At 38.6% G+C, this 20,499-nt stretch overlaps 1 protein-coding gene across 1 annotated transcript in view; it reads right to left on the reverse strand.

Annotated features, from left to right (window-relative positions):
• INTS4 (integrator complex subunit 4) overlaps nt 1–20,499 on the reverse strand; it is a 127,514-nt gene that overhangs the window by 32,400 nt on the left and 74,615 nt on the right. The window contains exons 11-15 of the mRNA XM_027083496.1: nt 20,279–20,453; nt 15,462–15,667; nt 5,301–5,443; nt 2,575–2,690; nt 5–138 (exon numbers count right to left, since the gene is read on the reverse strand). Of these exons, the coding sequence (XP_026939297.1) occupies nt 5–138; nt 2,575–2,690; nt 5,301–5,443; nt 15,462–15,667; nt 20,279–20,453 (774 nt within the window). The remainder of the gene's footprint in view (nt 1–4; nt 139–2,574; nt 2,691–5,300; nt 5,444–15,461; nt 15,668–20,278; nt 20,454–20,499) is intronic.

The following is a 20,499-nucleotide window of genomic DNA, read 5'->3' on the forward strand; positions in this document are numbered from 1 at the left end:
ATACCCTCAAGGCAGGAACAAGATGAGAAAGACTGTCTCGGAGGTAGGCATAGTGTCTGAAGGTATGATCTGAGAACAATGCAGGCATTGTTGGACAGGTTTTAGCAGCATTGAAAATAAGAACCAAAACTGCAATGTCTGATAAATAAGTGGGTTAAGTAAACTTGGAGGTATAAAAGGTTGAGCTTGGCCAGAATTTGGTGCCTCGACTTCTAACCCCCCAAATTCCTGTTAAATGACTACAATTTTCTAACAAAGAAATGCAAATTCAAAGAGATACATTACCTCACTCCAAATTACCCCAATTACCCCTCCAATTACCAAAGAAAGGTTTTTTAAAATAATGTCTGCTGCCGAGAATACTAACAAATAGGAACTTCTGGTACAATGCCTACTAAAGTATATACTGGCACAATCCCTTGGAATAATAATTTGGTACTAGATATGAGTCTTATGAATGTTGAGTAATTCCACATCTCAAAATCAAATGGCAGAGAATCATTTACAGTAGCAAATAATCAGTAACAACCTAAATGTCCAAAACCAGGAGAATGATTAAATAACTTGTGTTTCATCTACTTGATGGAGTATTACACAATAACTAAAAATTATCTTTATAAAAGATTTTTAACATTGCATCATAAGCATTTTGTTATAAGTGAAAAAAGCAGACTCTAAAATGTATAGACAATATGACAGCAGCTATCTATCATCAAATGTTTGTTGATGAAATAAAATGTTAAAAAATAAAATGACAGCAAAATCCCAAACCCAAGCTTTTAAAAAGGGAGGAGGAGGGCTTCCCTGGTGGCGCAGTGGTTGAGAGTCCGCCTGCCAATGCAGGGGATGCAGGTTTGTGCCCTGGTCCAGGAAGATCCCACATGCCGCGGAGCGGCTGGGCCTGTGAGCCATGGTCACTGAGCCTGCGCGTCCGGAGCCTGTGCTCCGCAACAGGAGAGGCCACAACAGTGAGAGGCCCACGTACCGCAAAAAAAATTAAATTAAATTAAAAGGGAGGAGGAAACACAACAAAATATTAAGTCAATTACATTGGCTATTAAGACTCTGGGTGTTACATATGAAATTTCCTCTTTCTACTTTTAAAAGTTTTCTTTCTATGTATATTAATTTTGTAACAGAGGGAAAATCAGAAATTAAAAACACAAGATAAACATACCTTCCAATCTTCTGTATGTATCTCTATGGCAGAGTGTGCTATTTGCCTACCCAGTATCCATTGTTCCCTTTTTCCTTACTAATAGAATATTGATTTTATTCCAAATATCCTCTAATTTCCTGCCTAGAACCTGGACCTGATGACTGGAGCTCTAGCAATAATTTTGGACAACTGAAAATGGAGGAACAGAAAAATGGAAGGAGCCTAGATCACCAAGAATAATGTGGAACTACTATACCAGACTGCTTACCTCCAGACTTCTTTTACATTGAGGAAAAAAAAAAACTGTAATTAACATTTAAGATACATTTGGGGCAATCTCTGTTATTCACAGCCAAACATATTTCTTAAATAACACAATTCTCCAACTACCCAGAAAAATATCTTAACATTAGGCTTCCAAAAATGTTTAGTATTTTTTTTTAACGTGAAAAGGGGCTTCAGATTTCAGGGCACTTTAATATGTCCTGTGCGATTTGTAATAACACCTAGCCCACAAGCCTCTCTGATGAGCTGAATTTCAAATAGTCATAGTATTGCACCTTTAGAGGTAAGGTCAGGGATGTGCCTTTTTTAGATGTAAACACAGAGTCAGGCATTGGTTAGCACATCAATTACACAGATCTTTTAAAAAATTCTCCAAATGCCCTGTGAAAATAAAAAGAATTAAGAGAGAATACAATGGTCATCACAAAAGTCAGTTATTTGGCTGATCTCTGTATCCCAATAAATACCCCACTAAACCTCACCAAGGACGTGCTATAGAGTGAAAAGAACCACGGGAGAGTATGGATGTACTGATGTAAATGTATTCCCATTACTGGAAAACAACCCGACGGCATGGCATGCTGCCCAAAGCTATCACAACTCCCTTGAACTTGTATCAGGGCTAGAGTAATCATGCAGCCTAGCTCAGCCCATCCCCTCCTTCAGGCTGCAGATCAAATTAAGCACAGAATAAGACACAGGGAAAAGTCCACAGGCTTTAAAACCAAAGATGTCTGTCTGGCTTTGAATCCCAGATTTGCTGCTTAGAGAGGTACTTAGCCTCTCTGAGCCTCAGTTCCTCATCTGTAAGCAAGGAATAATACCTCCTTCCAGGGTTGTTTGCAGATCAGTGATAAAAATGTATGAAGCATTTAAACAGTATGTGGAATGTAGTAGATGCTCAATAAATGGTTAAAGATTTAGTATTAGTATTAAATGGCAAAGTTGAATTACTGTGAATATAAGAAAAAAAGCTGAGGAAAATAACCATTAGGCTCCCTCAGGATATACTTTTAACTAAAAGAAATGAGAAAGAAAAATAACAACAAAACAAAACAAAACCCTCAGACCATCCAAGCTATACTGCAGAAAAAGATGCCAAAATTCCCTGCTAAATCAGCAGAGGATACAAGCTGGATCATCCATGTCTGGTTCAGCTGTGTCAAAAAACGGGTGGGTGCTCAGGAGCTCAGGCACCAAGGGAAGCACCAGGGTTGGATGCCGACTTCCCAGAAACTTCAAGCATCTGAAACAAACAAAATGAGAAACAAGCAAACCTCTTTTTTAAAAAGTACTGAGAATTGGAATCAGAAAACCTGACTCAGAATTACAAATTCTCAACCATCTACTTTTGTTACCTCTATGACTTCAGGTAAGTCATTCAATTATTCCAGAACTCAAGTTAATTCATCTAAAAACTTGGTTATTATGAAGACAGAGAGCTGATATGACAGATATTACTACAAGTTATTTAACTAACAACCATTTCCCCCAGCTTCCTTGCCAAGGGAACCCTGATTTTACTCAGGTATCAGGTAAGTAGCAAAGTGCTCAATGAAGGTAGACCTAGCCCAATGGCTCAACCACAACTGGTCTAAACTCATCATGGCAATCCCAAGCCCATTTTACAGAGACTGCTTTGCAGGTAGTCAAGTAACCCAGTTCTGGTCAATGGGACAAGAGGGGAAGTCTGCTGCGGAGCTTCTCAGGAGTGTTTTCCTAATCAAATGAAGTGCATACAAATGAACATATCTATGAAACGGAAACAGACTCACAGATACAGAGAACAGATTTGTGGTTGGGAAGGGGGGTGGGGGAGGGAAGTATTGGGAGTTTGGGATTAGCAAATGTGAACTATTACATATAGGATGGATAAGCAAGGTCCTATTGTATAGCACAGGGAACTATATTCAATATCCTGTGATAAACCATAATGGGAAAGAAAATGAAAAATAATATACATATATGTATAACTGAATCACTTTGCTGTACAGCAGAAATTAACACAACATTGTAAATCAACTATACTTCAATAAAATTTTTAAAAAAGAGAAGTGCATGGAGGGAATGTCCTTTTCTTTCTGTCTTAAGATATTGTCTTATCAGGTAGCCATATTGCAACTATGAGGAGAAAGCCAAGAGAACTGCAAAGAAGTCAACCAGAGTACTAGTCCTGTTAAGCTGTTGAATGACCAATCCTGAAATCAACTTTCTGACTTCTTGTTATGCAAAAAAATTAGACCTTACTGTTTAAGCCACTTTTAATCAGATTTTCTGTTACTTGTAGATAAAAGCATTCTAACTGATATCCTGGGTGAAGTTCTAGAATCAGAAGAGATCTGATCTGAAACAGGAAACTTAATAACTCTGTGGCCTTGAGCAGATATATGTTTACCTACAAATGAGATTAAATATAATTACCTCATACAGTTGCTATAAGGATTAAATGAGATAATGAGTGAAAAGTACTTACCAAGGTGTCTGCCATTATATAATAAGAACTCAATTAACTATTAGTTAGCTATTATTAATTGGCTATTAGTTAACTACTATGACTACACGAAGGTCCTTTATAAGTTATAAAGAACTACATGTGTGCTGGTATTTATGCTTTTTTGTTATTTTTAATTAAGTTCTGGTGTAGAAGGTGTGTTGAATTGAAAATAAATATAAACCTTAATTTAATGTCCTCACTGAGTTTATAATCCAACTGAGGCAAAGATGACTAACACTATAAGGTAATGAACTATCAAATGAATGATACCCTGCTTTCTACCTGTCAAAGGTAGAAGGGATCACTATGATCGGAGAAAGCTGCACAAAGAAGATGAGACTTCACCAAGGACTGGAGAATAAGAAGATCAGCAAAAGGGAGAAAACAAACCCCATGAACACACTGATGGCTATATGGGGTATGAAAGGCATCACATTTAAAACACTTGATACTGTTAGGAAAGTACACTTTTCTCCAGTTCTGTCTTAAAGAACTTAATTCACTAGTTTTCTGACCTCTCTCAGCCCATTTACTCACTGTGCCTCAGGGGACATTGTATCCCCACAGCCCAAATGACTGAGTGCCCCTTGAAGACACTCAATAAATGTACAATGAATTGAGCTGAATTGGACTGAACAAACATGAAGAAATGGCAAAACAGAAAACCAGGTATCGAAAACGTTACCTAGAGCAAGATTCCCTGGCATTTTTAGTTCTTAGTATGTCTTCCAAGCACCTGATTTGACCCACAGTTTTTCGACTTTTAATAACAATTTTTTTTGAAAATAAATCAATCATATATTTGCAGTGATCTCATCACATAAGCTCATTGAAATATGTGGAGTACAACAACGTACATTTTGTATTAAATGTATGCAAGTAGCTCCTCAAACAGCAATTCATGAACAGTGTTAAGCTTGACTCTAGCCAGTAAAGCTAGAGGTAATCAGGGGAAAATATGATTGTGATTTTCCATCTGAAAACCAAATACTCACCCTCCCTTTAATCTCTACAATGATGGAAACAGACAAAGAGTGACTAACACTATATAAGAGGAAAAGGAAATCTAATCGACTCATCTCTGTACCTCCAAAACTTACCACAGGGCTTGGCACATAGTAAGCACACAGCAGGCACATAGTATTTGCTAGGTGGATGGATGGACAAATGAATAACCTAAGATGTGATATTCAATTTAGGAACCAGACTCTTGAGAGTATAGTTATGTTGAATCAGGTTTCTAAATTGAAGACAAAATTGAAGGCCATACCCAATCTATGATGATCCACTAAATAATGTCAACATTGTACATTTACCATATTATCAGACTCAGCGAACAAATGAGCAAAAAAAAATCCTTACTTCCATATGGAGTCCCTATCAGTAGGGTACTTGGTTAAATTTTTCAGCAGCTCCACCAGTGCAAGATGAATCCCTTCTTTGGTTGAAACATTAGTGCAACATAAGAGTTCATGAAGAGCCTCTCTAATATCTCTGGATGAATCCTTAAAAAAAAGAAAAAGGTAATAATAATAATAGCAGTCACTATGGATTAGCTATTATGGAGGAGTATACAAGTTAAAGTGGGAGTACAGGGTAAAGAACTTCTCAATTTTCAGAAAGGGGAGGGCCTAGTGTTCACAGAGGAGGAAAAATTTGAAATGATATTTGAAGAATTCATTCATTTGTTCATTCATTAATCGGTACACTCAACATTTACTGAACACGTATTAAACAGTCAACATTTATCAGCACCTACTATGTACAAGTGCTAGGGATACGGCAGTAATTAAAACTGAATTCCTGCTCTCAGGAGTTTCCTTTTAGTGAAAAGACAAAAATGAATAACTAAATATATAGGTCACATATGAGAAACTATAAAGCAGGTTAAGGTTAAGAGTGCTAGGATAGGTGGGGTATTTTACATGGCATAATCAAAGGGAACAGCAAACATAAAGGCCATGAGGTGAAAGCATGTTGAAAAATAGCAGTGTGGCTACAGCAGAGTAAACAAAAAGAGAGTAGGTACTAGATGATGTCAGAGAGTGGCCTCTTCCCTCCCCAACACTTTCTGCTCAACCTCACTAAAATGATTAGAAAAGCTCACCAACAACTTCTTAATGCTAATGTAAATGAAAACATATCAGTTTTACTCTTATTTGATATCTCCATAGCATTTTTTGCCAGTTCTTTAAAACTTTTTAATACAGACAATTTGAAACATATGTAAAAGTAGAGATAATTCTCCAGTTCCAACAATTAACTCATAGCCAATCTTGCTTCATCTATACATTTACCCACTCCTCCCAGATTATTCTGAAGCCAATCAGAGGAATCATAGCATTTTGTTGGTAAATATTTCCATAATATCTTTTTAAAATTATTTTTTTAAAAAACCCACAAAACCAATATCATGCCTAAAATTTTAATAACTCTTTAATAGCAAATATCCACTCCATAATAAAATTTCCCTGACTCAAAAAGTTTTTATTTGTTGTAATTAGGCTCCAAGAATGTCCGCACATTGCAATTGGGTAATATGTCCCTTAAGTATCTTTTAATACATAAAATCTCTTTACATCTCACTTTTTTTCCCCTTGCAATTTCTCCCCTGTATATCCTGAGATGGTAGTTTGATTTAGAGGTTTAATCACATTCAGGTTCAATATTTTTATAAGACCACTTCACAGGTAGTAGTGTGTACCTCCCTCAGGAACTATATTTTTCTTTTTGTGATATTAGTAACCACTGAAGATCACTGCCTAGATCTGGTAATTCATTAAAGTTGTAAAACAATGATATATAAATTCTATCATTCTTCTTCATTCATCAACTGGAATACTTCTACAAAGAAAAACTTCCCCTTATCAACTAGCTGGTTGTCTTGAAGTTCCATCTGTATAGGAAAAGGAAGGATAAATGCTTGATTCCTTAATTTACCAGTTTTCAAAATAATGAATTGATTACTAAGCATCTTCTAAAGGTGACTAATGCAGTGTTTTGTTTTTGAATTATTATAAAATCATGGGTTTCAACAGATTTGCAGTTGTAATCCTTAATAATATGTTTCACCTTTGCCCAGTGTGAGTCTATTTAAGTTATCTCCTGGGTCTTTTTTTTTTTTTCGGTACGCGGGCCTCTCACTGTTGTGGCCTCTCCCGTTGCAGAGCACAGGCTCCGGACGCGCAGGCTCAGCGGCCATGGCTCACGGGCCCAGCCGCTCCGCGGCATGTGGGATCCTCCCAGACCGGGGCACGAACCTGTGTCCCCTGCATCAGCAGGCGGACGCTCAACCACTGCGCCACCAGGGAAGCCCTCTCCTGGGTCTTTTTGATATAAGCCTAGAGGTAATAGCTAATAGCTAATACCTAATGTTTGCTTTCTGTATGACAAAGACAGTACAAGGTCATCTTGTTACGTTTCCTACACCACACTTGGAATCAGCCATTTCTCTTTGGAATTTTGGTTCCTTTTAGTGGGAAATGGGATCTCCAAAGCATTTTTTTAAAAGTCAGGTTTGAGCATTCCCTGGAAGCCCGGTAGTTAGGACTCCACGCTCTCACTGCCGAGGGCCTGCATTCAATCCCTGGTCAGAGAATTAAGATCCCACAAGCCACATGGCTTGGCCAAAAAAAAAAAGTCAGGTTTACTGACATATAATTTACATTCTGTAAAATTCATCCTGTTTAATGTACACTTCCATGAGTTCAACAAATGAATACAGTTATGTAACCACCATGACAATCAAGATATAAAACACTTGCATCACCCAAACACTTCCCTTGTGTCCCTTTGTAGTCTACCCCTCACCCCCAGCCTCTGGCAACCACTGATGCATTTTCTGCTACAGTTTTTGTCTTTTCCAAAATGTCATATAAATGAAATCACAGAGTATGCTGCTTCTTGTGTCTGGCTACTTTCACTTAGCATAATGCATTTGAGATTCATCCATGTTGTTATGCGTATCAGCAGCTATTCCTTTTTATTACCGAGTAGTAATCCATTGTATAAATGTACCATAGTTAATTTATCCATTCACCAACTGAAGGATTTTGTGTTGTTTCCAGTTTTGTGACTATTATAAATAAAGCTGCAATAAACATTTGCATACAGGTCTTTGTGTGAACATGAGTTTTCAGTTTTCTTTAGTAAATACTTCAGAGTGGTACTGTGGGGTCATATGTTAAGTGTATATTTAATTTTATAAGAAGCTGTCACAGTAGTTTCCAAAGTGGCTCTACCATTTTGCATTTCCATCAGCAGTATATGAAAAGCGCCAGTTGTTCCCCATCTTCACAGCACTTGATATTGTCAGGGTTTCTTTTGTTTGTTTGTTTTTACCCATTCTAACAGATGAGTTGTTGTAATTTCTCACTATTGTTTTGTTTTTTGGGGGGTTTTTTGGCCACGTGGTACAGCTTGCAGGATCTTAGTTCCCTGAACAGGGACTGAACCCAGGCCCTCAGCAGTGAAAGTCCAGGGACCTAACCACTGGACTGCCAGGGAATCCCCTCACTATTGTTTTAATCTGCATTTCTCTAATGACTAATGATGTTAAGCATGTTTTCACATGCTTATTTATTATTTGCCACTGCTATCTTCTTTGCTTAAGTGTCTGTTCAAATCTTTTGCTCATTTTTTAATTGGGTGGTGTGCTTTCTTATTATTGAATATATATTCTTTTTCTTTTTCTTTTTCTTTTGGCCGTGCCACATGGCTTGTGGGATCTTAGTTCCCCCACCAAGAATTAAACCCAGGCCCTTGGCAGTGAAACTGAGGAGTCCCAACCATTGGACTGCCAGGGAATTTCCTGAGAATTTTAAATATATTCTTTATCAGATGTGTGTTTTGCAAATATTTTCTCCCAGTCTGTGGTATGTCTTTTCAAAAAAAAATTTTTTTTGGCTTAAAAAGAAATTTATTGTCTGAGCTCTAGAGGCTTGACGTCCAAAATCAAGATGTAAGCAGGGTTGGTTCCTTCTGAGGGCTGCGACACAGAATCTATTCCACAACCCCCCTCCTAGCTTGTGGTAACCTTACATTCCTTGTATGGCCTTGTAGATGGCATTCTCTCTGTGTCTTCACATTGTCTTCCCTCTATGTGCGTTTCTATATCCAAATCTACCCCTCCCTTTTTTTGGTACAGTTTATATATCAAAGCCATTATATGTGTTTGATTTGGTTCCATTATCTCTTTACTGTCGTCAAATATATATAACATAAAATTTACCACTTTAAGTAAATGTACATTTTAAGTGTACAGTTCTATGGCACTAAGTATATTCACATTGTTGTGCTATCTTTAAAATTTCTTACAAGTGTTTCTTTGAAGAAATTTTTTTATTTGATAACCAGTTTATCTAGTTATTTCTTTCATAGATTAAGTTTTTGGTGTCATATCTAAGAAATCTTTGTCTAAGACAAGGTCACAAATATTTCCCCTAAAAGTTTTATACTTTTAAGTTTTACTTAATACATGAAAGAAATCAAACTAAAAAATTTAAAAGACACATCCATAACTATATAACAAAATCTAAGAATCAGAGGACTCTTCCTTGAAGCTCAGTTGGAAACAAGCCTTCTTTATTCTCTAAGCACCCTCTTTTACCCTGCAATTCTCTCATTTCTTTACCCTATACAATTGGGGGGCCCACTTCTCAATAAACACATCTGACCATGTCATCCCCCCATTTAGTAACCTCATTTGGCTTCCCCGCCACCCCTAGGATAACACTGAGTCTCCTCAGCATAGCACACAGGCCCTTTACAATTGGTTCCCTACTGACCTCTCCTGTTTCACCTCCCACCCCTTCTCCCTCACAGCCACATGTGAACTTCTCAATGTTCCCTGTCCAGGTCATGCCATTTCACACCCCACCCCCCATCCCCCGCCTTTACCTGCGGTCATATGCTAACCTTCTGGTGAGAATGTCATCCCTTACCTTACTTTTGGTACGATCTTGTAATTATGGTTTATATTGCTGTTTTCTCTATAAAACTGAGCAACTAAGAGGCAAGAGGACTGTCCATCTCAACATCCTCAGAACCTAGTATAGAACCTGGCTCAGGAAAAATCAGTAAATGTTTCTTGAATGACTTTCTGAGGCATACCTGAGAGACACTGCAAGTTTGGTTCCAGACTACCATGACAAAGCGAATATCACAATAAAGCAGGTCATAAATTTTCTGCTTTCCCAGTACATACAGAAGTTATGCTTATACTATACTACAGTCTAGTTAAGTACGCAATAGCATATCTAAACAAACAATATACATACCTTAATTTAAAAATACTTTATTGTTAAAAATGCTAACCATCAAAACTGAGCCTCAGCAAGTCATAATCTTTTTGCAATAGGAACATCAAAGATCACTGATCACAGGTCACCATCACAAATACAATGATAATGAAAACGTTTCAAATACTGAAAGAATTACCAAAATATGACACAGAGACATGAAGTGAGCTGCGGGAAAAATGGCACCAATAGGTTGGGGGTGCAGGGGGAAGAAAAAAACACAGGACCGATAGACTTGCTCCATGCAGGGTTTCCACAAACCTTCAATTTGTAAAAAATGCAACATCTTCAAAGCGCAATAAAATGAGGTATGTCTATATTATGAACTACTACCATATGAAGCGCTTTACATGAATTCTCTCATTTAATTCTTAAAAGAAACATAAGAATATGTGAAATTATCCTCACTTTAGAGATGAGAAAACCAAGAACCAGAAGGATTAAATAATTTGTCCAAAATTGCAAGGCTGCTAAAATCCTTTAATAGCTTTTAGTTGTTCTAAAGGCTCTGCATGAGCTGGTCCCACCAACCCCCTCCAGCCTAATCTCATACCACACACTAGCTCTGTTACTGCCAGGCCTTCTTTTGGTCCCTCAACCGTGTCATGTTTCCACCCACCACAGTTTCTACACTTCCTGCTCCTCTGCCTGAAATGTCCTTACACCTCACACTCCCAACTCCTCCTGCCAAGTTAGTGCCTTATTCCTCCTTTAGAGTTCAGGTTCAGAAGCTTTTCCTGATTGCTGTACCCCCTCAACTCCTAAAGACCAAGTACCTCCATGATATACCCCCATGGGACCTCACTTCTTTCTGTCGTGAGCTCCTTATTTCAACTTATATTACACCTTCATTCGTGTCTGATTTGTCTGTCTACCTCATACCTAAATTCTAAGGTCCATGAGAGCAGGGCCATGGCTTTTGCCCACTATTGTGTCCCCCTTCGCACAGTGCCTGGCACATAACAGATGGTCAATAAATAATAAAAACAAACAAACAAAGGGAAAAAGGGACCAAAGAGAAGAAATGACAGGTTGATTTGGATCTGTCTGGCTCTGTATGTAGCACACTTAAATAAGATATAATGCTTTCCATATGAACAAATCTCCATCACTGATAGGCGGCAGCTATATGGATGTAATGGAGAAACAATTGTCAAGTAATAAGAAAACAATTTTGACTCGTGTGTTTCTTAAGAACTTCCCAGTTATACAATTAACCTGTGTAGATTTGTTTTAGGAAATGTTTACTAAGCATCCTCTATGGGCAAGTCACCACATTAAACCCTGAAAGGATACAGTAAAGGGTACAACATGGTCACTTAAGGACTTCACAATCTCATCAGGGAGATAAGACAAACATACTAAACCTGACATAAATGGATAAAGTGTGAAAACTACAGTAAGAGACACATGGACTTGGTACTCAATAATTATGCCTTAAATGAAGGAATGAGGGAAAAAGTCAATTTATTTGATATGAACTTCAAGAATGAGATATGTTGGGGCTTCCCTGGTGGCGCAGTGGTTGAGAGTCTGCCTGCCGGTGCAGGGGACACAGGTTCGTGCCCCGGTCCGGGAAGATCCCACATGCCGCGGAGCGGCTGGGCCCGTGAGCCATGGCCGCTGAGCCTGCGCGCCCGGAGCCTGTGCTCCGCAACGGGAGAGGCCACAGCAGTGAGAGGCCCGCATACCTCAAAAAAAAAAAAAAAAAAGAATGAGATATGTTGAAAGCGGTAAATTGTTATGTTATCCTTCTGCATAAAATTTTCCAATGGTATCTCATAATACTTAGAATAAAATCCAAACATCTTACAACAGCCTCCAAGGTACTCTACCTGCCCCTACCCACCTCTCAGACCTCATCTCATACCACTTTTCTACTTTCTATGTTCCACCTATACCAGCCTTCTTACTCCTGTTCTGGAAGCACACCAAAGCTCACCTATGCCTTAGAGCCTTTCTACCAGCTATTGCCTCTTCCTGAAGGTCCTTCCTCCAACTTTCACATGGCTGGCTTCCTTTTGTCATTTAAGACTCAGCACAGGCCCCAGCCGCTGGGTCGACCAGCTGTCCCGGCGGACTTGCGTTCCATAGCCCCAGCTGCCTGCTCCTTATTTGTGTCCTGAAGATTAGTGTGCCAAGTTCGTCTGTTTATTAAGATTACATATGTAAACAAGAACCAAAAAAAAAAGACTCAGCACAGGGACTTCCCTGGTGGCGCAGGGGTCAAGTATCCACCTGCCAATACAGGGGACACGGGTTTGAGACCTGGTCTGGGAAGATCCCACATGCCAGGGAGCAACTAAGCCCGTGCGCCACAACTACTGAGCCTGCGCTCTAGAGCCCGTGAGCCACAACTACTGAAGCCCACGCGCCTAGAGCCCGTGCTCTGTTACAAGAGAAGCCACCTCAACGAGAAGCCTGCGCACTTCAATGAAGACCCAACACAGACAAAAATTAATTAATTAATTTTTTAAAAAGACTCAGCACAAACACTGTCTCCATAGAAAGGCTTTTACTAATCCCTAACTTTACAGTGAAACTTCCCATTCCTCCATCACTATTTACCTTCTGTATAAGACTTATCACTCTCTGAAATCATATTGTTTACTCTACCTGTCTTTAGAATATATGTCCCATGAGAGCAGGGAATCTGTTTTTGACCACTACACCTCCAGTACATAGACAGCACTTGTTGAATTCAGGTAGTAGCTCAATGTAAAAGAAAGGAAGAAAAGAAAGAAAAAAAAGTAAAGGAAGGAAAGGAAGAAAGGAAGGAAGGAGCAAAGAGACAAATTAAGGCTGGAAGGGTCAGGTAGCTAAATTTCAACACAGTGGAGTACAGAGGCACAATAACTATATAGAGCAGTGAGCAGTAGGGTAGAAGAACAGACAATGAGTTTATATAAGTCTAAAATTCATGGACAGAACTCCAAGTCAAGGAGTTTAGACCTAAACAAATTCTTTGTGAGTTTTATACAAAAGTGCTCATAAATAAGCCTATCATGGCCCTATGAACAATTAAGTATGTCAAATTATAGCTTGGGATATAGCTCAGCTACTTAACGTTTACTGAGCATCTACTTGTGTAGATGCTACAAAGCACTGCGAATTTAAGAACGAAAAAATCAAGACTGGCGCCTTGAGAAGCTCACAGTCTTGTGGAATAAAGAATTAAACAAACAGAACACCTACTGATAAATGCCACAGTAGCATAAACAGGGTGTTACAAAAATACAGATGAGTGCTATTTAGCCCACTCAGCAGTACAGTTAGTTAAGGAAGGCTTCCTAGGTATATTACCTAGTGTGGATTCTGGGAATAAGCAGAAGTGTGCTACATGAAAAGTGGCAGTTTTGCAGGCAGAGGAGAACAAGTTACAATGAAGGCAAAATGGTGAAGAAAAGCAGGATGATTAGCGGAGTGACTACAGCATAAAGTTCAAGGTGAGGAATGATGGGAATGAAAGCTAAAAGGAAAGGGGCTAGGCTATAGAGACCAACCATAGAGAACAACACAAAAAATGAAAACTTATCTTCCTAGGAAAAAATACGAGGGACTTAGCTGGTGGCGCAGTGGTTAAGAATCCGCTTGCCAATGCAGGGGACACAGGTTCGATCCCTGGTCTGGGAAGATCCCACATGCCGTGGAGCAACTAAGCCCACGTGCCACAACTGTTTAGTCTGTGCTCTAGAGCCCGCGAGCCACAACTACTGAGCCCACTCTCCTAGAGCCTGTGCTCCACAATAAAAGAAGCCACTGCAATGAAAAGCCCACGCACCGCATCTAAGAGTAGCCCCTGCTCGCCACAAGTACAGAAAGCCTGCGTGCAGCAACGAAGACCCAACGCAGCCAAAAATAAATAAATAAATTTATTTTAAAAAATACGTGAAAAAAATTATAAAGATTTATAATTCAGGAAAAATCTTAAGAGAAGTGCTAAGCAACTGAGAGAATGATAAAGACCTTCAAAATCAAAGCACCTAACCTGTTTTCTAAAGTATGTAGCAGAAATCTATAACAAGTGCTAATATGTAAACATCAAATTGCTATCCCTTTCACAATATCTAAAAAAGGGGGGTGGGAAACCAAAGCCCAACTCTCATTTATTAATATTTTGAAAAACTTCAGTGACTTCCCTGGTGGTCCAGTGGTTAAGAATCCGCCTTCCAATGCAGGGGACGGGGGTTCGATCCCTGGTCGGGGAACTAAGATCCCACATGCCACAGGGCAACTAAGCCCACACACCGCAACTACTGAGCCCGTGCACTCTGGGGCCTGCAGGTCACAACAAGAGAAAAGCCCGCATGCTGCAACAAAAGATCCCACATGCTGCAACGAAGATCCCATGAGCCGCAACTAAGACCCAATGCAGCCAAATAAATAAACGAAAAACTTCAGAGCTCGCAAATAAAATCCAGACACTTTAAAGAAACAATTGAAGAACCACAAAGAGTTGTACAGCCTGGGAGGCAAATCTGTGTTCGTATCCTGGCACAGACACTTATCACCTGTACAACCTCAGAGAAATTACCTTTTTTCTGAAAACTCCAAGGTTGAATGAATTGATCCCTAAGATCCCTTCCTGCTGTCTATGATTCACTAGAAGAATTAAATCAAATCAAGGCTGAAAAGAATTCTTCATTATTTAGCTCCTGCCACTTCCCTTCCCTCCTCTCTCTCTCAACTCTATGTTATATTACAACGAATTCCTCCCAATTCCTTGAATATATCATATCCACTCTTACTTCTGGATCCTTAGACACTGCTCCCTCTGTTTGGTATCCTTCCACCCTACTACTATCAGTGCCACTCCTTCCCAAGAAAATGTTTCATACACCTGAATCTAATATAATATAGTAAGTCAGCTATACTTCATTAAAAAAAAAAAAAGAAAGAAAGAAAATGCCTCATTAAGTCCTACTCCTTCAAGTATCCACTACAGCATTCCTTCTTTCTTCCCTATCTCCTCAACCTTACCCCAGGCAATTCAGGTTAGATACTCTGCATTCCCAGAGCATCCTATCCTTCCCTGATCATAGCAATACTAAGCTTTATTTTAATTTCCTGTTTAATAGTCAGTCTCCTCCACCACGAAGGACTTGTATGATGAGAAGGCAGAATTGTGCTGCCTCTACACAATTTTATCATCAATGCCTGGTTTAAAAAAAAAAAAAAAGTGGTGCTCAGTAGGTATTGATGAAGAAATGCATAACAAACTCACCTCTAACACAGCCAGGACAGTGTCAAGCTGATCCTCTCGAAGGGTGATATTGTTAGAGATTTTTCTCATGGTATGTATGGACTGTAGACGTACTTCCTCAATTTCATCATTAAACATGTCAACCAGGAAATCAAGGCACTTCTCAGCAAAAGAGGGTGAAGACTGGGCCAGCATGCAGAGCGCCTCTACAGCAGCAATGCGGACCTCTAGAGAAAAAGGGCCAAACAAAACTGCACGTCAAGTTAAGATCCATGGGAAAAATGTAAGAAGGATTCCTTCTCATTCAGGTTTGTGTTTCCCTCTCTACTCCTGTTACTTTACAAACTCTCTCTGGGAGATCTCCTCCATGCCTGCAGATTCTGCTACCACCTTCACACAGACCTATGAACAAGGATGTTGGTACCACAGGGACTAAGGTTTAGATCCTGACTCCTTGAAAACTCAGCTGTCTTATTATCTCAGTAGTCCAACCACAGTAAAGTACTTTTTAAAAAAGCACTTTTAAAATAATATTATTAAGATTAAAACAGGGTCGATATCATTATTCTCATTCTACAGATAAGAATCAGCAAAGTGGATAAACTTGCCTCAAGTGAATGAGAGCAGAGATAAGACTAGGACCCAGGTCTGCTAATTCTAGACCAGCATCATATAGTGGTTAAGGGTACATGCTCTGGAATGATAGAGGCCTCACAGTGAATTGTGAAAAGTAATCCATCCACTAACTTGGACGGTGATCTTGAATAAGTAAATTAACTTCGTAGTATCAATTTTCTCACCTGTTAAATGGAGATAATACCCATTTCCTTACAGAGTAGTTAGGAGGAGTAAACGACATAGTGTGGGTAAAGCACATAGCACACTGCCTGGCATATGTTAAAAGCTCAATAAATATTAGCTACGATTTAGGTACACATCTTGTAAGCACCTTGAAAACAGAGGCATGTCCTCTATCTCTTTACATGCTCAGAACATGTAACAGTAAAGCCACTGAATCCAGGAAGCCCTTCATTCTTTCACTAACACTGTCGCCTGAACGTGTACTATATGCCAGGCCCTGTGCTGACTGTTGGGATACAGAGATGAGAAAGCTATAGACCATGGTCGCAAGACTTCCATACAAGCTTGTTTTGTTCCAGCGGTTCCCACAATAAAATGTACAGTTTCAAAAAAGAAAAGAAAAACACTCAAATTGTGGTTAAAACTCTCCAATATACTTTGGTTTTTGTATAAGAAAGGTTTTATAGACACCTTAAAAGCAGAGTTACTACATAAAAGGGAGATGACTCAGATTTTTCTCGGTACTTATAAATTCCTCTTTTTCATCAGAAGGGAAGGATTTGCTCTACATCACATCTATGTAATTTAAACAGGAAATTGCTAATAATTACAAAGCAAGCCAGAGATGGACCCAAATGTTTTAACTGCTAACCCTGCTTCTTAGGGCTTTATCCATTACATTGCATTGACTCATGTGTAACTCTTGCAAGTGTATCAAGGGAATCACAGAGAAACTTCAGATCAACGTGAGATAATCAGTATGACCTGACCTGATGCAATTCCAAGCAGAAGCAAAGAAGCTTGGTTTTTTACTTTGCATGCTACAGGTAGCTAAATTAGCTAAATTAATTTAGCTACAGGTAGCTAAATTAACAATTTCTACTGGACTTTTTGGAATGTTGAAAATATATAATAGTCTCCTTAAGGGTCCAGGGCAGAGAAAAGGAATTAGCTTGCTCGAGAATAAAAAAAAGACTGATCCTCTGGTGTCTTAACATATGTAATCAGATCCTAGTTTTGCTACTTACTAGCTTTATGCTTAGTACTGAAGGTACAAAGATGAACAAGAACAAGACTGTGTCCCAGCCACTATAGACTAGAATAGTTAATTGCATTACAGAGTGATGAATGATACAATGGAAGAGCACACGTAGTATGAAGAAAATGCAGAAGAGGCACATAGCCTACTCAACAGGATCAGAGGCAGCTTTTCAGAAAGTGACCCCTAAAATAATACTTGAAGGAGTTGCTAGGCCAGAGGAAAGGAAAAAGGCCTTTCTATGCAGAGGAACCACATGTAAAGGCCCAGAAAGGAGGGAGAACATGGAACAACTAGAGGACTAGAAGTATGTGTGATACTACACTACAGTCTATAGCCAATGAAATAAGGCTCCATTTCACTCCCAGCAAATGTGTCCCTAAAATCCTGATTTACCCAGAATTTTATAGGTATGATTAGAGAGCTGCCATACCTGATGCTGGTTATGATCTAATCACTTTCCAAAGTTAAGTTCCTTTAAGTAAACCTTAGCGACAAACTAAAAACTGTAGAAATCAACCACATAAACATTAACAGTGATTAAATTCAATTGCAGAAACTAAACAAAGCAAAAATGCTAGGAGAAACAAAATAAAATAGGTTCTAGTTACCTGTCTTAGGATAAAATGGGTTTTAATAACTGGAATTCCTTATTATCTAACACTATTTAAATTTTTAATTCATATATCAAGTTCATGGAGAACATAAGCAGAGGTAGCTTTAATTAATTTCCATATAGACAGAAAATCTTACAGCAAATTGAATAGGGTAACCCAATTCTAATATCTACTAATAGAAAAATTGTCTTTCAAAAGTAATTTTCTTGCCCTTCTAAGTAGTTCTATTCTGAGGTATCATTTTTATAGACATTTTAAAGACCTGAGCTCTAATCCTCTGACACAAATTTACTATAAAATTTGGACAATCAATATTATCTCCCCACATCTGTTAGCCTCACTGAAAATAGGCTGGAGTCAATCATCTCAAGGCACTGACAGTCTGTGATCTATGTGAAATGGAGAGCATCATATTGAAGAAATCGTAAGAGCTTTGCAAGCACTTCTATTACTGGCTAAAATGGAGTAACAAGGGCTAGATTTATCTTTCTATCTGAAACAACTAAAAACAGAGACAAAATATATGAAAGAAAAGTATTCAACACACTATACAACAGGCAATAAGAGGTAGTGATCCCTGAGAGACAGGAAATAAATGAGGTGAGCTTTATGATTATACCAGTTTACTGTCTGTAGAGTTTCCAGGTTGTAGGTCGCCCTGAGTTGAGAAGACAGAGCTGGGAGTCTGGAAAGGCCAATGTGACTAGAGTTCATAGGGCAAAGTACCAGAAAGACATGCACAGAGAGAGCAAGCCTAGGAGGTCTGCAGAGGGTCCTCCTCAAGTCTTCAGGCAAGTTCTGTTCTGTGAAGAAACTATCCAAGGCCTGAGAAAGAACCACTCAAGAGGGTTCGAGGGAACAATCTCCAAAGCTCATACATGGTCAACAATAGTTTTTTCAGAAGTTTGTTTCACTAGTGATGAAAAATAACCCCTAGACTAAATGCTACTTAGGTCCACCTAACAAAGCTTAAAAACAATACCTGAACTAACTGCATTCTAGAACAAAGCTCAAGAATACTCATAGGAATATAACCATGTTCAGCACCCAATAAAGTAAAACTCAGAGTGTCTGACATCCAATCCCAAATTACCAGGCATGCATAGAAGCGGGAAAATATAATCCATAATGAGGAGAAAAATCAATCAATCAAAACCAACCCAGAAATCACACAAATAACAGAGCTAGGAGACAAGGACATCAGGATAGTTACTGTAAATACATTCTCTGTTGACAAAGCTAGAGAAAAGATTAAGCGTATTAAGTAGCGATACAGAAGATACTAAACAAATGCAAATTCTCATCAAACTTCTAGGGATGAAAACTACAATGTCTGAGATGAAAAATATACTGGATGGAATTAACAGCAGATTAGACACTGCAGAAGAAAAGATTAGTGAACTCCAAGACAAAGCAATAAACATTATCCAAAATGAAACAAATAGGAAAAAAAGATTACATGGAAAAAAAAGAATAGAGCATCTGTGAGCTGCAGGACAACCTCAGTAGCCTAATATATATGTAATTGGGAGTCCCCAAAGGAGCATGGGGCCAGAAAAATATTTAAAGAAATAACAGTCAAAGATTTTCCAAATGAAAACCACAAACCCATAGATCCAAGAAGCTCAACAAACTCCAGGTATAAGAAACATGAAGAAAATTATACCAAGGCATATTATAATTAGATCGTTTAAAACCAGTGATAAAGAGAAAAGCTTAAAAGCAGCTAGAGAAAAAAAGATACATTATGTACGGAAGAACAAAGATTTAAAATGACAGCAGAGTTCTCAACAGAAAAATGCAAACTGAAAAACTGTGGAACAAGATGTTTAAAGGACAAAAAAATAAATAAACCACTATTAATCTAGAATTTGATTCCCAGTGAAACTATCTTTCAAAAATGAAGGCAAAATAAAGGCTTGATTAGTCATTAGTTAGTCAGACTAACCTGGGTTTAAATCTTGCTTCTGTCTCTTACTAGCTGAGTGACTAATAAGAAAGTACAATTGTTATCAGTATAAATATCAATTTTTACTACCATTTATTAAGTGCTTACTATAACTGGGTTATGTATCATGTCATGTATATGTAATGTCATTTCATTATCACAATTCAGAAACACTTGCTATTAACCTTGCTTTACAAAAATGCTAGAATTTGAACCTAAATTGACTGAACCCAAAGTCCATGCTCTTAACCACTGATCCATACCACACGAACCTCAACCTCTTCTGTTTATAAAATTAAAATAATAGTAGCTAGTTCACTGAGTGACTATAAAGATTACGTGAGACAACCTGTATATATCACTCAGTACAATGCCAGACACATAGCAGCCACTCAGTAAATGGGCACTGTTATTTTTATGAAGTCATGCTTACCATACATTTCATCTTCCAATCCATGAACAAAGGCTCCACAAGCTCCTGACTCGATCAAGTTCACAGCCCCTGTATCTACTTCTTCCTTGGGAGCATCATCTCCCCACTTCCTGCCGCTGGAAAACTCTCCTGAAGTGTAAAGTTCCTTGGCACGTTCATGTGCAGTGCGTTTCCTCTATAGAAGACAACAATTACCACTTGATAGAGATTCATGAGAACTA

Source organism: Aethalodelphis obliquidens, unplaced genomic scaffold (genome assembly GCF_003676395.1).
Source record: "Aethalodelphis obliquidens isolate GAN/ISIS:26980383/991018 unplaced genomic scaffold, ASM367639v1 scaffold50, whole genome shotgun sequence".
Taxonomy (NCBI): Eukaryota; Metazoa; Chordata; class Mammalia; order Artiodactyla; family Delphinidae; genus Aethalodelphis; species Aethalodelphis obliquidens.